Source organism: Schistocerca cancellata, chromosome 7, assembly GCF_023864275.1.
Source record: "Schistocerca cancellata isolate TAMUIC-IGC-003103 chromosome 7, iqSchCanc2.1, whole genome shotgun sequence".
NCBI lineage: Eukaryota > Metazoa > Arthropoda > Insecta > Orthoptera > Acrididae > Schistocerca > Schistocerca cancellata.
In genome coordinates this window covers 22,959,147-22,977,947 of record NC_064632.1, presented here as the reverse complement: position 1 = coordinate 22,977,947, position 18,801 = coordinate 22,959,147, and the positions used below count along the sequence as shown (strand labels likewise).

The following is an 18,801-nucleotide window of genomic DNA, read 5'->3' as shown; positions in this document are numbered from 1 at the left end:
AAATCCAATAACTTCTACCCAAAGCATTGTTTTGCAGTGTATGATTAAGTCAAGAACCAGATACTGGTTAACAACACTGAAAATGACACTTCTGTTACTATGGTAACAATTGAAAATTTGACTATAGCCAACGTATACAAGATCCAGAGACTAATTGCCCTCTCATAGTACCTGAGCAACACTCAACTGAATTCCTTTGTGATTTAAACAGCAACCATCATCTCTGGGCTTACAACTACACTCCTGGAAATTGAAATAAGAACACCGTGAATTCATTGTCCCAGGAAGGGGAAACTTTATTGACACGTTTCTGGGGTCAGATACATCACATGATCACACTGACAGAACCACAGGCACATAGACACAGGCAACAGAGCATGCACAATGTCGGCACTAGTACAGTGTATATCCACCTTTCGCAGCAATGCAGGCTGCTATTCTCCCATGGAGACGATCGTAGAGATGCTGGATGTAGTCCTGTGGAACGGCTTGCCATGCCATTTCCACCTGGCGCCTCAGTTGGACCAGCGTTCGTGCTGGACGTGCAGACCGCGTGAGATGACGCTTCATCCAGTCCCAAACATGCTCAATGGGGGACAGATCCGGAGATCTTGCTGGCCAGGGTAGTTGACTTACACCTTCTAGAGCTCGTTGGGTTGCACGGGATACATGCGGACGTGCATTGTCCGGTTGGAACAGCAAGTTCCCTTGCCGGTCTAGGAATGGTAGAACGATGGGTTCGATGACGGTTTGGATATACCGAGCACTATTCAGTGTCCCCTCGACGATTACCAGTGGTGTACGGCCAGTGTCGGAGATCGCTCCCCACACCATGATGCCGGGTGTTGGCCCTGTGTGCCTAGGTCGTATGCAGTCCTGATTGTGGCGCTCACCTGCACGGCGCCAAACACGCATACGACCATCATTGGCACCAAGGCAGAAGCGACTCTCATCGCTGAAGAAGACACGTCTCCATTCGTCCCTCCATTCACGCCTGTCGCGACACCACTGGAGGCGGGCTGCACGATGTTGGGGCGTGAGCGGAAGACGGCCTAACGGTGTGCGGGACCGTAGCCCAGCTTCATGGAGACGGTTGCGAATGGTCCTCGCCGATACCCCAGGAGCAACAGTGTCCCTAATTTGCTGGGAAGTGGCGGTGCGGTCCCCTACGGCACTGCGTAGGATCCTACGGTCTTGGCGTGCATCCGTGCGTCGCTGCGGTCCGGTCCCAGGTCGACGGGCACGTGCACCTTCCGCCGACCACTGGCGACAACATCGATGTACTCTGGAGACCTCACGCCCCACGTGTTGAGCAATTCGGCGGTACGTCCACCCGGCCTCCCGCATGCCCACTATACGCCCTCGCTCAAAGTCCGTCAACTGCACATACGGTTCACGTCCACGCTGTCGCGGCATGCTACCAGTGTTAAAGACTGCGATGGAGCTCCGTATGCCACGGCAAACTGGCTGACACTGACGGCGGCGGTGCACAAATGCTGCGCAGCTAGCGCCATTCGACGGCCAACACCGCGGTTCCTGGTGTGTCCGCTGTGCCGTGCGTGTGATCATTGCTTGTACAGCCCTCTCGCAGTGTCGGGAGCAAGTATGGTGGGTCTGACACACCGGTGTCAATGTGTTCTTTTTTCCATTTCCAGGAGTGTATTTAATAGTGAAGCGTTTGCTGACTAGACGGAAACTGAAAATCTGAAATTAATTGATGATGCTTAAGACCTAACTATTACTGATTTAGTCCGCTGGACTGGAGGATGCACCCCTCATCTATTTTTAGCAACTCAGTCTCATTATTCACTCAGTGAGGTGCGGCATACTGTGTTAATGATGTCCCCTATAACCAACACAGACTTATTTCCTTACAGTTGGGGATGTCAATACGTGTTGTACGATCACAACCTAGTCCAAAAGGAACGTATAAAGAGACAATTGAAAATGGAACGTGAAAAGACTCTAGAATAATTGTTGGGATTATAGAAGGGGCTGCTAGACGACGCATTTGTAGAGGATACGATAAAGAGTATATCCTTGGGTGGAGAGAGAAATTACTAAGCGAATACGAGAAACACTGTCTAACAATGTAACAAGTGCCCCCAGTACTTATATGAGGGCTATATTCATCAAATACTGCAACCAAAAAGTCAAATAAAATCATCAGTTTCATCGAATTTGCTAAACACGTGGTATCATTCTCCAAGAAAATAAATGACGGACTACAAGGAATAATAATTTGTAGTTGAATACCAAAAGAAGACCTTCCGCACATACTTCTGAATTCTTCATTCCAGTTCAAGATGTGGAAAAAAATATACAATCAAAATAATGAAACTTGAAAAAGCAGCTGGATTTAACACAATACACGCTGAATATCTAGCTAACCGATGATCAGCTACAGTGAAATGGCTTTCCAGTATCCTATAAACTTGAAAACGTCCACCTATGTCGAAGTATGCGAAAGTACTAGTCATAGTGAAACGACTACCAAAGGAAACTGTGGTCCACTACGTGTCACACAGGTGCTGCTTTGGCGTTAACCACACTAAAAATTTTTAACTAATCGACAGCCACATCTCTATAGAACTGAAGGAATGCAGATCAGCTGGAGGAGTAGTAATGATCAGATACTCTCTATCTCACAACTTATATGTCAAGTGAGTGTGAGAATAAATCAGTAAGTGCAGCTGCTTTTCAAGATGTGTTAATGACACATTGTACAAAAATACTCCTTTTGAAATTCAAGAGTTTTATCCCATATCATTAACTTTCAGACCTACTTAACAACATGCTGAACACCAGATACTTTCAGATCTACTATGACATTGGCAGAAGCAGAGTATTTAAACTAAATGGTGATTTACCAAAAGCAACTGTTCTTGCGGACGCAGCTGTCCACGCTACTCTAACCTATGCAAGCCTGTTTACCCCTGAATAATTTTCTCAACTTATATCCATTTCAACCAGCAAACTACATTCATTTCCCGACCTTCACATATAATTTTTACCTTCACACTTGTCTCCAATACAAGTCTTATGATTTCTTAAAGTCTCTGGTAATATCCTATTAATTCATCCCTTGTTTTATTCAAATTTCTTTCCTTCCCTATCCCACTCATTACCTCCTCACTGGATCCACTAATCTAAGCTTCAGAAATATGCTGTAGCACCGGATACCAAATTCTTCTATTCTTGTTTTGTCTAAATTGGCTGTCGTCTTATTTCACTTCCTTACAAGGCTAGAGTTCAGATACCTTCAGGAAAAAATTTTATAACACTCAAATTTATTTTCGACGTTAAATATTTATTTTTTATAAACATTTTATTTTTTATTGCTAGTCTCTGTATTATATCCCTGCTACTTCGACCATCATCAGTAATTTTACCTCTCAAATTTCAAAGCTCATCACCTGCCTTTTGTGTCTCATTTCCAATCTAATTCTCCCGCATTGGAGGATTCTTGTTTTGCGTTTGTTCATTTTCCTTTCTATACCCTGATTCAAGTCACTCCCAATTTCGTTTAGCTTCCAAATGCTTTGCTGTCTTTTATAGAATTACAATATCACCGGAAAACGTCAAAGATTGGAATGCACTAACAATTACTTGATAGTGTAGGGTGTAAGCGTTTCTCCGAGAAAAAGAGGCGGGGTTCTCTAAGCCCGAAAAACATGGGTTATGAAAGTGGAAAGTGAATATTATGACAACCATATTTCCTAAGAACCTTAATGTAGTTCAAACAAAAGTCTTTCACTGAGGTAATAAATTACAAAATATGTCAGTAATGTTAAGGTAGAATCCAAAGAATTCCATAAGATTTGTACAACGTTTGCTGTTTTAATCTGTTGCACTTGTAATATCCACGTCACTATGTTCCAGCTACAAGATGTTAAAATGAACTTAGTGTACCAACGTCGACAAACATTTTCGATACTACCTATAAGAAGACTGTATCGTGTAAAAATGACGAAAATTATTTCTATAATAATTTAATTGCTTTGTGAATTAAAACTATTATCAGAGAAACACATTCATAGACAACGACAATTATAATCTTATTCTTGTTATCTGTGATAATTGTGGTTCAGTTGTTCTTCCTGTGCTAACCGATGAAGTGTTCGGACGTGAGACGTGTGAGGTCTGTAAAGAGAAAGCCTGTAACGATATTGTTAATTATTATTTGGAAAGTAGAGTCGCTATTGTCTGCATGTAGATTTGTATTTATTTCAATTGTAATCCATTCTAATTAATGTTTTTAAGTGTTAATTTTCAGCTCCGCAACTAGGAGCGCAGCCGTTAGCGCTGGTAACTTACAGTGGAGTTTACTAGTAGCTGGTATAAAAAATATGCAGTAATTTCTTTTAAAATTATTAGTGGCAATTAACAGAAGGCAAACGGCTTAAAGAATTTTATCTAAATATATTAACTTGATATAAAGGGAATCGAGAATAACAGTAGTCAACTTGACTATCGTCTGTCTGCCACCATCTTAGCAAAATTATATCCGCCGCAGTTTTGAATCGAGAATTTTAACTAACATAAATGTTGTTAGATATAAATTAATGGAAATAAATGTGCACCGGTGGTCCCGAATCTACTTTAAAAGACACAATTGAACTCATATTGTATCTTTAAAAACAGTGCTCACAGCACGTTACGTAATACCAATTTCTTATTTGCTGATGTGTTAAGCCTAATTATTTCTTACGATTTACATTTAATATTTTAATAGGAGACATACGTCAGTATTGTGCGCGGGCAGTATTTTGTGACTGAATGTTCCTTTAGCTAGAGAGAGGTGCTTCCATCTTAAGTAACAGTTGTGTAAAATCTGATAAATGATATGCAATTTCGTCACACTCACACACTTTACATTTCTACACAACGTCAAGTGGAGATTTCTTTAGCGGAGTGACAAATATTAGCCCTGATAATCATTTATGAGATCAAACGAATTGTTACGCTGCTAATAGGTAACTGGTTTTATATTTTTTTGGTCTACTTGAAATATCATTTATAAGTAATTAAAGTCACGAAATACTATAAACCGGTTCAGCCACACACTTTAACACTGAAAACATATTTAAATTTTTTACGTGTGCTTTATTCACTTGATTCATCACATTTGGGGTATTTCCTCTTCTCGAAACTGAAAACTCATATAAGGTCTCAAGAAACGACAAGTTAGAGAAAAATTCATAAGGTCGCAGATGACAAACTCAAAGTAATTTCGAAAGATACGATGTCTGAGGTCAAGAAACAGTTTCAGTGATTTGTGGAGCTGTGTATGACGTAAAATGAAATGTAACTTCACTAATTCCTTAACGCTCACACTCTGTTTAGAAGATTGTGCGTCGATCATTGTGTATTCATCTGAGTTCAGGACATTATTTGTTGCACCACCTCACTAACACCACAAGCTGTGGTCGAAGTAGATATCAATAAACAGATTGAGGTCAGACCACGACAAAATCCTCTTCTTGCATATTCGATTAACATCAATCTCTCGACAGCACTCCAACGTTCCTTTGCGACAACTCAGTACGCATCTCCCGTTAGACAGAGTTAGTAATTAAGTGTGTCTTAACAATCATCGGGATGCATCTGGGCTAATGACAGCACCAGGTATTTACCATGGTTTTCCTTACGGAACCATAGACAACACGCACAAAGTTTAACGCATATTGTAATAACGAATGAATCAGAATACGAGTTAAATAAAGAGCATGAAAATTTAGTTGAGTCAAAGTAATAAAAAGATTAGCCAACACAATGGCTTAGTTAATATGAATACTGTGTATCGTTGCTGCAATTCATAAAAAAGAAATTGATAATCTTACATTATTTCACGAAAATCATGTTGTTTACTACATAAATTAAGAAAAAGCTACATAGCTAAGAACAGCGAATAAGTTTGGATTGTTCCCTTCATCAGTCATCTACCCCGAAACATGAACGTCATCAGTGATACTGTTTCACTTTCCGTTAAGGATCGTCACGACTGTTCTTGCCATTTAAAGACCTCCAGTCGCGAAAACACATTTCACTCGAAAGCTCTTGGAAACTTATTAGTTCCTGCCCAAGATTACTGCTCAAGATTCTATCGCCTATAAAATTGTAGTGTTGACACGGTGACGCTGCACTCGCACTACCCAGGCGTTAAGCTAAACTCCTGCTGAAAGGTACCCAGACTCACCAAGAACTATCCATGTGAAACGACTGGATCCCCTGACAGGTAGGCCGCCAAAGACAACAAGGCACGGCAGCGCCACCCATTAATTACCTCATGAAACCAGACCCAGTTACCACGTTCAAAATCTGTTCAGTATTTATTTTTAAATTAACCTTATTGAATATACACAGATTTTATTAGAAGTAATTGTACTGAAAATAGCGCCTACCAGCGCTATCAACTTTCTGACCTTACGCAACGTTCTAAATTACATGCATGAAATTATAAAAGAGCGAAAATTCCTGCTCTTTCAGACTGTGTTCTTGGTTTTTATGTGGAATGCATCACATCTGAGGTACCTACGATTTAATTGCTGATTAGCCTCTATCAGCCAGCGTAATTATCTTTTCTGTGGAAGAAATGTCTTGCATTTCTAACATAAAGACGTTTAGGAAAAGGATAAAGTCATAGTATAACATATGCGACGTCACTGTATGTGTGATTGTGGAGTACATTTAGTTCTAATGCACTACACTGAGACGTTTTAATGAATATCGTCGCTACTTTGGATCTAGTTAAATTTCAGGTAAATTATATTACTACGTGTAACTGTACAGCTCAGATACAATCCGACGTACTGTTTATGAATGTCTCAGTATTGATTTACCAATAGAGTAATTTAAAATATTTCTTCATTCACTGCTTATAAAATTAGACAGACAAAACCGCGTTCCATCGCATCCGCATTCTTACTTTGTGCCAGGAAGGGCTTTCAACAAGGGAAAACAAGAGTTTACGCAGCATCGTGGTGCAATGAAGTCGTCACGCCGATATGCACAATTCGATATCCTCATTTTTTACACTAGGCCATTTCAGTATTTTTCTGATATTGGTGAAGTGTTGTCCTTGGCTGTAAAGCGATATTGATGGGAATCAGCCGCGGGTCCTTAGCCACCATAAGGAGCAGAGCGCAGTCAGAGAATTTCTCCCATTACATGCATACATGCATTATCGTGCCTTTGCGGTCAGCGCTCAGCTCTTGTCAATCTTACGAGAATCCACCTAGTCGCTGCGATCTGCTATACTCGAAGGCCAAACTAAAGCCACTCAGCCACGTACCGGTAAAGTAACAGTTGCTCTGATATTAGTTAATGGTGGTTCGTTTCACGTTTGTGCAGACGAATCTGATGATGATTCAATCTGACACTTCATCCGTCTCCTTGGGCCAGTGCTATTCTTCATTGCCATTTTCATAATTATTTTTTTGTACTTTCTTACAAGCTTCAAGTTAGTGTTGAAAGGGTACATACTGCAGCCTAGGCAGGAACGCGTCTTCTTGTAAGACATGATTTTAGCATGCACTGGTCGTGCTGTTATCTTCTGTCCTCAGAATGAAAACACCATGTCAAGAACGCTTAGAAGTCTCATGGGAAGGGAAGATACGAATCGTACAATGAAGGACATTCTATGTCTAACGGCGACTGTTAAGAGAAATTGTGACTTCACACACTAGTCAGAAAAGGCAGGCGTAAAGAAATCAAATACAAGTGATGGTACATTGTGCTGTCACAACTTTAGGTCAGCTGCATAGTGTTGGTGAACGTACGGAGTTATTAATTCATTCACAAACCTACACACGTAAAAAAATGTTCTACATCACCCCAGTTCCACGAACTTCCCAAGACAGACGTTGCCTGATGATATTGTATGACAGACCCAGTCCCTTTGATTGTTCATAAATGTCACTAAACCCGCCCAAAGATGTAAACAGCCTTGCATTAGCAGCGCCTATTAGACGGAGGGGGTCCGACAGCCGATCAGTTCCAGTCAATCCACCAGGAAGGAGGTACACGGCTCGTGTTGTCTGTAGTCCAACCATGCCTAGACGGTCAATACCACGGTTCGAACACGTTCACATTGTTACTTTGTACCAGGAACGGCTCTCAACAAGGCAAGTGTCCAGGAGTCTCGGAGTGAACGAAAGCGGTGTTGTTCGGACATGCAGAAGATACAAAGAGACAGGAACTGTCGATTACATGCCTCACCCAGGCTAACAAAGGGATACTACTGCAATGGATGAAGGTTACCCACGGATTAAGGCTCGGAGGTACCCTGACAGTAACTCCAACATGTTGAATAAGGCTTTTCGTGAAGCCACATGACGTAATGTTACGATTCGAACTCTAAGCAACAGGGTGAATGATGCGCAACATCTCTCCCAACGTCCATGGCGAGGTCCAACTTTGCGAACACGACAGCAATCCGCGTGGTACAAATGGGCGCAACAATATGCCGAATGGACAGCTCAGGAATGGCATCACGTTCTTTACACCGATTGGTTTCGCATATGCCTTCAGCCAAACAATCGTCGGAGACGTGTTTGGAGACAACCTGGTCGGGGTGAACGCCTTAGACACACTGTTCAGTGAGTGCAGCAAGGAGTAGGATTCCTGCTGTTTTGGGGTGGCAATATTTTCGGCCGACGTACGCCGCTGGTGGTCAAGGAAGGCGCCGTAACGGCTGTACGATACGTGAATGCAATCCTCTTACCGATAGTGCAACCATATCGGCAGCATATTGGGGAGGCATTGGTCTTCATAGACGACAATTCGCGCCCCCATTGTGCACATCTTGTAAGTGAATTCCTTCAGGCGGCTAGAGTCTCCAGCATATTTTCTAGCCATGAACCCTATCGAAAATACCTCGGATATCTTCTTACATCCATAGTTGAAATGGAGGACAGTGGAACGTCAGCTGGAATAAATTTATATTAAGAATTAAGAAATATCTCCAGCTGTATTTAATGTACTGATTTTATTTTGGAAACTAGTTTAAACGTTGTAACAACGTCATCTTCAGGACCATACACTAGCTGACGTCAACTGCGTGCGGCTGATACTAGAAGTCAGCGGTGAGACATGTACGTGCTCCGTGTGGGAGGTGGTTAGTAACAGCTACTAACCACCTTCCACACGGGGCACGTCCATATCTCACCACTGATTTCTAGTATCAGCCGCACGCAGTTGACGTCAAGAAGTGTATGGGCCTGAAGATGACGTTGTTACGACGTTGAAACTAGTTTCCAAAATAAAATCGACACTTTAATTATAGCTGGAGGAATTTCTTCATTATTAATATGCCTAGGATGGATTGAAAAGGGCTGTTTATGGACGACGTGACCCACCAACCATTCTGAGGGATTGACGCCGAATCGCCGTTGTGGAGGGAACAATATGGACCAGCAGTGCCTTGATGTGGATGGTATGTCACGACGAATAAAGACGTGCATCAATGCAAGAGGACGTGCCACTGGGTAATCGAGGTACCGCTGTCTGCAGCAATTTGGACCACTATCTCTGTAGGTCTCGCTGTATGGTCGTACAACATGCAATGTGTGGTTTTCATGAGTAATAAAAAGGGCGGAAATCATGTTTATGATGATCTCTTTTCCAGTTATCTGTACAGGTCCCGGAACTCTCGGAACCGAAGTGATGCAAGACTGCTTTTAACGTGTGTATAATTTAATCAGAATAGTCAGACAAAGCAAGTGATAGATGGGTAGTTTTGAGAGTTAAGCAAACTACTTCAGAAACATAAGCGGCAATGAGGTGCGGTTGCCTTACCGTGCACGTCGATGCAGCCGGTCTGCTGCTTCATGACGCTCGTGTTGATCTGGCAGGTGTAGCAGCCGCGGTCCGACTCCTTCAGCTGGCGCACGTGCAGCCGCCACGTTCGGAGCTGGTCGTGCGAGACTCCGACCCGCGAGTTGTGTGTCACCACCTTGTCGTGCATTGTAAGCACGGTCTGGTCTTCAGAGCGCAACCAGCCCACCTTAAAAGAGGAAAGGCAGAATTGTACCCTGCCTCACTGAAAAATAGGTTTACTGTAATCCATTCACACAAGTCAGTAGGTTGAGAAAGTCAATGGAAACACTAAAAAATCCGTTTTCTTCTCAATATGTTTGCGAATGAGAAAAACTTAGTGCAGCATATTATGAGGAAAGAATTCCTTGACACTCCATTGTATAGTGGATTTCGTATCACGAGATACAGGTGTGGAGAACACAATACAATTCAATTCGAAATATCCTAACATTGATGAAAGTTAACGATTGTTTTATTTAAATAAACACATAATAAAATTCTGAACATGGCTGTCTTTTAGCATCATCATCATCATCATCATCATCATCATCATCATTTAAGACTGATTATGCCTTTCAGCGTTCAGTCTGGAGCATAGCCCCCCTTATACAGTTCCTCCATGATCCCCTATTCAGTGCTAACATTGGTGCCTCTTCTGATGTTAAACCTATTACTTCAAAATCATTCTTAACCGAATCCAGGTACCTTCTCCTCGGTCTGCCCCGACTCCTCCTACCCTCTACTGCTGAATCCATCAGTCTCTTGGGTAACCTTGTTTCTCCCATGCGTGCAACATGACCCCACCATCTAAGCCTGTTCGCCCTGACTGCTACATCTATAGGGTTCATTCCCAGTTTTTCTTTGATTCCCTCATTGTGGACACCCTCCTGCCATTTTTCCCATCTACTAGTACCTGCAATCATCCTAGCTACTTTCATATCCGTAACCTCAACCTTGTTAATAAGGTAACCTGAATCCACCCAGCTTTCGCTCCCATACAACAAAATTGGTCGAAAGATTGAACGGTGCACAAATAACTTAGTCTTGGTACTGACTTCCTTCTTGCAGAAGAGAGTAGATCGTAGCTGAGCGCTCACTGCATTAGCTTTGCTACACCTTGCTTCCAGTTCTTTCACTATGTTGCCATCCTGTGAGAGGATGCATCCTAAGTACTTGAAACTGTCCACCTGTTCTAACTTTGTTCCTCCTATTTGGCACTCAATCCGTTTATATTTCCTTCCCACTGACATTACTTTCGTTTTGGAGATGCAAATCTTCATACCATAGTCCTTACATTTCTGATCTAGCTCTGAAATATTACTTTGCAAACTTTCAATCGAATCTGCCATCACAACTAAGTCATCCGCATATGCAAGACTGCTTATTTTGTGTTCACATATCTTAATCTCACCCAGCCAGTCTATTGTTTTCAACATATGATCCATAAATAAAATGAACAACAGTGGAGACAGGTTGCAGCCTTGTCTTACCGCTGAAACTACTCTGAACCATGAACTCAACTTACCGTCATCTCTAACTGCTGCCTGACTATCCATGTAAAGACCTTTAATTGCTTGCAAAAGTTTGCCTCCTATTCCATAATCTTGTAGAACAGACAATAACTTCCTCCTAGGATCACGGTCATATGCCTTTTCTAGATCTATAAAGCATAGATACAATTCCCTGTTCCACTCATAACACTTCTCCATTATTTGCCGTAAGCTAAAGATCTGGTCCTGACAACCTCTAAGAGGCCTAAACCCACACTGATTTTCATCCAATTGGTCCTCAACTAATACTCGCACTTTCCTTTCAACAATACCTGCGAAGATTTTACCCACAACGCTGATTAAAGAGATACCTCTGTAGTTGTTACAATCTTTTCTCTTTCCATGTTTAAAGATTGGTGTGATTACTGCTTTTGTCCAGTCTGATGGAACCTGTCCCGACTTCCAGGCCATTTCAATTATCCTGTGTAGCCATTTAAGACCTGACATTCCACTGTATTTGATGAGCTCCGACTTAATTTCAACCACCCCAGCCACTTTATTGCACTGCAATCTATTGACCATTTTTTCCACTTCCTCAAATGTGATCCTATTTCCATCATCATTCCTATCCCATTCTACCTCGAAATCTGAAACATTACTGATCGCATTTTCACCTACATTGAGCAACTCTTCAAAATATTCCCTCCATCTGCCCAAGGCATCCACAGGATTCACCAGCAGTTTTCGTGACCTGTCCAAAATACTTGTCATTTCCTTCTTACCTCCCTTTCGAAGACTGCTAATTACACTCCACAATGGTTTTCCAGCAGCTTGACCCATAGTCTCCAACCTGTTTCCAAAGTCTTCCCACGATTTCTTCTTGGATGCTGCAATTATCTGTTTGGATTTGTTTCTTTCTTCAACATAACTTTCTCTGTCCATCTGGGTTCTGGTATGTAGCCATTTTTGATACGCCTTCTTTTTCCTTTTACAGGCTGCCTTGACTGTATCATTCCACCAAGCTGTTTGCTTCATCCTACTTTTACACACTACTGTTCCAAGACATTCTTTAGCCACTTCTAGTACTGTGTCCCTGTACCTTGTCCACTCCTTTTCCAGTGACTGTAATTGACTACATTCAACTAACTGGTACCTTTTGAGATTGCTGTTATGTACTTGTGCCTGATTTCCTTATCCTGAAGTTTCTCCACTCTTATCCTCCTACATATGGACCTGACCTCCTACACTTTCGGCCTCACTATCCCAATTTCACTGCAGATTAAATAGTGATCAGTGTCATCAAAGAATCCCCTGAATACTCGTGTGTCCCTCACAGCCTTCCTGAATTCCTGATCTGTTATTATATAGTCAATGACAGATCTGGTTCCCCTGCCTTCCCAAGTATACCGGTGAATGTTCTTATGTTTAAAAAAGGAGTTTGTGATTACTAAGCCCATACTGGCACAGAAATCCAAGAGTTGTTTCCCGTTCCTGTTGGCCTCCATATCCTCTCCAAATTTACCCATAACCTTTTCATACCCTTCTGTTCGATTTCCAATCCTGGCGTTAAAATCACCCATGAGCAGAACACTGTCCTTGTCCTTTACTCTAACAACTACATCACTGAGTGCCTCATAAAAACTATCCATCTTATCTTGATCTGTCCCTTCACAATGCGAATATACTGACACAATCCTAATTTTCTTGCTAGACACTGTCAAATCTATCCACATCAGTCGTTCGTTTACATACCTTATTGTAAATTAGCAATGACACATAAATTTCAACGGAGAAATAATACAGCCAACCGACACCCCTAAGGAGTCTTCATTAGAATGAAAGTTTAAAATTTCATTTAGATGAGGACATCCTCAGATGTGTCGAAAACTAGGACAGCGCACTAAATAGTTTTTGGCAACCGGTTGGCTGCATTATTTCTCCGTTTAAGTAAATAAATATTTGAAGTTCCTGAAATCGAAATCAGCATAATTACGTTTAAAAGTAAATAATATTTGGGAATGTTATGAGCACTGATAACTGATTCTGATGCACCAAAATTTAAAAAGAAGTTAACTCTCTCACACAAAAAGGCAAATGGGCGTTCCTGAAAATCCATAAAGTTCCCTTAATGTTTCCTTTGACAATGGCACTGAGCGCAAGTACTCGGCAGATGCATTTGAAACCACATGTAAAAGGAAGAGCTTTGTCTAACCAAAACACTGAATCATTACATCCAGTGTAACCACGTAAAGCAGTTAGACATGTTGCCCAAAACTCAGTGTTAATTGGTGTCCACAGGTGTATCTGTTATGTTTCAGCTGGACCTATTATTGCGTTGACATATACATTTGTCGTAGTAGTTTTCATTCAGTATCTCATTCATTACTTTATTCATGTATTGCGAGTTTTCTAGTTTGGAGAGGTGTTACTCAAAGCACTATTTCTCTGATCTGAAGACAGTTTGCTCGGTTTTCCAGGTACATAACATGGACTTTTCAAAGTCATGGCTGTACCCACTACGCTCTATGGATCTGAAATTTGGGTTCCCACTCGAAAGGGTATGAGCAGGGTCCAGGCTGCGCAAAGGGAATTTTTCAATAGTATTAGAGGTGCTCCACAGAAGATTACGACAAAATGAAAATACTGAGAATGGATTAAAAGTAGATTCAGTGCACAAGAAAACAGGTATAAACAGAAAGAGATGGTGGGAACATGTAAGTAGAATGTATGAATGTATGAAAATAGCCTTCGGTAACAAATTTTCGACTACAGACATCGAGGGATAAGACAGAAGGGAAGACCGCCGAGGAGGTGGCCGGACATTGTTGGGTTGAACAAGTGAATTCCGCTGATGCATGAAGGAAATAGTTACAATAAAAATAATATGATTCACTGTGACGTGTAAAGTAAGTAAGCATTTTACTTTATGAGATTAATCTGAAATGCTACTGTGACTAAAGTATACTACAGGAAGACGTATTTGACGAAGCAGCGAAAGAAACTGGGTTTGTCATTTTAAAGAGGAACAGAAGTTTCAACGCCAGAAAACTGTAACGAAGTGTAGAAACCCTTGCACAGTACTGACGGATTTTTTAGTCCCGGAACTTCATCCACAATGTAAATCAATGTAACACATTGTGGACAGAACATTGCCAGCGCATTCCCGTACTGCAACTTAACGTCAACAGCTTCATGTCATGGCAATGAAAGATACGAACATCGACTTGTTGAATACACTCCTTCTACAACAAAATGTTCATTTAGTTCCAGCAATATGAGCTTTGTTCCATTACAGTCCGTACACTGCTCGTCGCAGCGCCACATTCTTCCAGATGTAATGTCAACGAAAATTACTGACGGAGTAGGAGATACAGGACTTCAAGCTTTGCAGCTCTTCGCAGTGATAATTATCACGGTGTATTACTCATAGACGTACACACTACTCCCTGTCTCAAACTTGGCTGTATGGTTTGTAAGAGAATTAAACATTTGAGTCGTGACTCTCTAGCAATAACAATTGGACTATCACATCAGATACTTATTAAGAGTGAATTACACCAGCAACTGCCTGCTGTTTAGCTCGGCGATAGTGTAACATGAAAAGCTGAGAAAGTCATGTGTAAGTTTAGATTAGCGTCTCAGATGTGCAGACAATACCAAGACCATGTTCAGAAGACTTCAGCTTCTTAATGTGGCTTCCTTAAGCTTTGAGACATATTGTAATCGGATTAGACACTTCAGATAGGTTACGTGAGCAAGGTACTCAATGTCCACTTCACGGGCTCGCGTGTCGACGTGGATCACAGTATCTCGTATCAGTGATTAAGTAACTCTCATCTCTCCCCATAATAACAAGGTCTCATTTACCTCAGGCACTAGCTGTTACCATCCATGAAACAAGATCATTCTCCAACTCCTTCTTTGACTCTGCTGACCACTACTGCAGATAACTACCCTGCACTCTGAGCTAAATTCAGTGTCCTTTTGCCAGCATGGAAGCACTCCATTCGCAAATTTCATTAGTTGTTCCCAAAACTTTTACGTACAGATTATCTCTTCATATTTTTGGGCTACAGTCAGGTAATAATGTTTGAAGGACATTTCCGCCATTTGATTGTAAAACTTCATTATTTTTTGTATTATTATCATGATATCGACCTTAATCCTTTATCAAGTACAACTGTGCTGGGTGTACAATTAGAGTTTGTTGACTGAAGTCATCGTCAAGATCTGATGAACTGGGTGTCCCGTGCAGAAAAGTAAAAAATCAATGACATATGACGATCAGCCTGAATGTTAGATCTAGGCAGTTTCCCACATGCCACTGCGTCAGTACAGGTCTGATGCGTAAGTCTTGCCTGAGTTACACGATTTGCAATCATTTAGAAAACTTTTGTTCACTTCCACATGAATAACACTCCACGCAGACAGTTCGGGTGCACATATTCCGTTTGACAGTGTAACGTAGGGGCGAGGCGATGGCCATCCGGCTCCCATGAAACTAACCATGCCAAAATGCGTTAGTAACCATGCCGACTCTGCGCCGATGTGGGACAAAGGACGAGTAGAAGGAGAAGAAGAAGAAGAAGAAGAACATATGCTACAACAAACAAAATGCAAGCGAGCTTACATCTAATAAGCAATCCAAAACTCAGAACAAAAATGACAGAACTATTAACAAGAATAGTTCCTACATTATAGTAAGGTAGTTTATATTCGTTCGTGAAAAATAGAACAACTAAGAATAATTACGTGCCTGTACATATATAATATGCTGACCGGCAACAACGAAGGAGGGAAACGGAATGCGCGGAGACAAAGTGATATAGGTTGCGAAAAAATGGGAAACCATAAGAGAGAGTGTAACTTGGAAAGGCGGAAGCATTTGCTTTCGCGTTTTTCAGAGAGAAATACACATATATAAAACGTGTGATATTTTCGCTATTTGACTATAAAACTTCCTTATTTTGTATTACTATCATGATTTCGACCTTAAATCATTATCGAGCACAACTTTGTTGGGTGTAAAATACGACTTCGTTAAGAGAAGTCATCGCCAGAATGAATACCAACTGATGTTCAATATGTAGCTCAATTGGTTTATGGCTGGAATATATGTTTGCTAATGAGTGGTTCAGCTCTACATTTCACTTCTTACAACAAAGAACAGGCAAAATAATCAGAAATTTAACAGATGATATGCAGTTTTACTGGCAATTGTTGTTTGTTTATGAAAGAATTTCTTTTCTGGTACAGTCATGTCAGCAAGATATTACGGGCTTTGGCGATGAATGGTCACCCATAGCTGATAAGGAGGAAATTATTATGTGTCAACAACTTCCTCATATGATCTAAAGATAACCGATGATGCCCAAAACAGATAATCCCTTTTTGATAAATATTTTAACCATCGCTGACATTTCCATCACGTCCTAGAGAGAACAAGCACTTGAGACAAAACATTTGTTCGCACTCTGAGGAAGTACCTCGCCATGCCGTGTGACAGGCGAGCACGTATTGAAGAAGGAAGATCCAGGTTTCTCACCCAGCTGTTGTTGTACGCCAGAAGACAGTGAGCGATGTTTTTGCTGAGCTGAATGGAAGGGGCGCCTATTCAAACACATTATTAAACTAGAGATAAAAAGATGTTTGCAGTTAACCAAGCGAGGGGACGCTACCTAGAAACTATCCTTTTCAGGGCCTGCATGTGGCATGCAATGGACGCACTCACAGCGCCCAGGGTGCCAACTGTTAACCGACAACATGAAGTTTGATATGCGAGCGAAAGGCGTGCGGCAGTAACTTGCTTGTAGTCTTCCTAGGACCCGTGGTCTAGGGGTAGCGTCTTTGATTCATAATCAAAACGTCTTAGGTCCCGGGTTCGATCCCCACCACTGCCTAAATTTTGAAAAATAATCAGCATTGGCGGCCGAAGACTTCCGGCATAAGAAATCAGCCTCATTCTGCCAACGGCCTTGTCAAAGAGGGCGGTGTGGATAGAGCTTCAGGGCACTCTCTTCTCCTAGGGGTGGGAAATTGCCCCTAAAGGCGGAAGATTGAGCAATGATCAACGACATGAGGATGCAGAAGGCAATGGAAACCACTGCATTAAAGACACGTAACGTGTATCCGCGGGACATGTGGCCTGTAATTGAAGAAGTGTCATGATCTCTCCATTGGCAAAAGATTCCGGAATAGTCACCCATTCGGATCCCCAGGAGGGGACTGCCAAGGGGGAGGTTACCATGAGAAAAAGATTGAATACTCTACGAAAGGATAACGTTCTACGAGCCGGGGCGTGGAATGTCAGGTGCTTGAACGTGGTAGGGAAACAAGAAAATCTGAAAATGGAAATGCAAAGGCTCAATTTAGATATAGTAGGGGTCAGTGAAGTGAAGTGGAAGAAAGACAAGGATTTCTGGTCATATGAGTATCGGGTAATATCAATAGCAGCAGAAAATGGTATAACAGGTGTAGGATTCGTTATGAATAGGAAGGTAGGCAGAAGGTGTGTTACTGTGAACAGTTGAGTGACCGGGTTGTTCTAATCAGAAGCGACAGGAGACCAACACCGACAACGATAGTTCAGGTATACATGCCGACTTCGCAAGCTGAAGATGAACAGATAGAGAAAGTGTATGAGGATATTGAAAGGGTAATGCAGTATGAAAAGGGGGACGAAAATCTAATAGTCATGGGCGACTGGAATGCAGTTGTAGGGGAAGGAGTAGAAGAAAAGGTTACACGAGAGTATGGGCTTGGGACAAGGAATGAAAGAGGAGAAAGACTAATTGAGATCTGTAGCACGTTTCAGCTAGTAATAGAGAATACCCTGTTCAAGAATCACAAGAGGAGGAGGTTTACTTGGAAAAGGCCGGGAGATACGGGAAGATTTCAAATAGATTACATCATGGTCAGACAGAGATTCCGAAATCAGATACTGGATTGTAAGGCGTACCCAGGAGCAGATGACTCAGATCACAATATAGTAGTGATGAAGAGTAGGCTGATGTTCAATACATTAGTCAGGAAGAATCAATACGCAAAGAAGTGGGATACGGAAGTACTAAGGAATGACGATATACGTTTGAAGTTCTCTAACGCTATTGATACATCAATAAGGAATAGCGCAGTAGGCAGTACAGTTGAAGAGGAATGGACATCTCTAAAAAGGGCCATCACACAAGTTGGGAAGGAAAACATAGGTACAAAGAAGGTAGCTGCGAAGGTACCATGGTTAACAGAAGAAATATTTCAGTTGATTGATGAAAGGAGGAAGTACAAACATGCTCCGGGAAAATCAGGAATACAGAAATACAAGTCGCTGAGGAATGAAATAAATAGGAAATCCAGGGAAACTAAGACGAAATGGCTGCAGGAAAAATGTGAAGACATCGAAAAAGATATGATTGTTGGAAGGACAGACTCAGCATACAGGAAAGTCAAAGCAACCTATGGTGACATTAAAAGCAACGGTGGTAACATTAAGAGT

General features: G+C 41.7%; 1 protein-coding gene across 1 annotated transcript in view; it reads right to left on the bottom strand.

Moving 5' to 3' along the window:
• The window catches only part of LOC126092411 (lachesin-like), a 320,875-nt gene that overhangs the window by 176,909 nt on the left and 125,165 nt on the right, over positions 1-18,801 (bottom strand). The window contains exon 4 of the mRNA XM_049907998.1: positions 9,799-10,006. Coding sequence (XP_049763955.1) covers positions 9,799-10,006 — 208 coding nt within the window. The remainder of the gene's footprint in view (positions 1-9,798; positions 10,007-18,801) is intronic.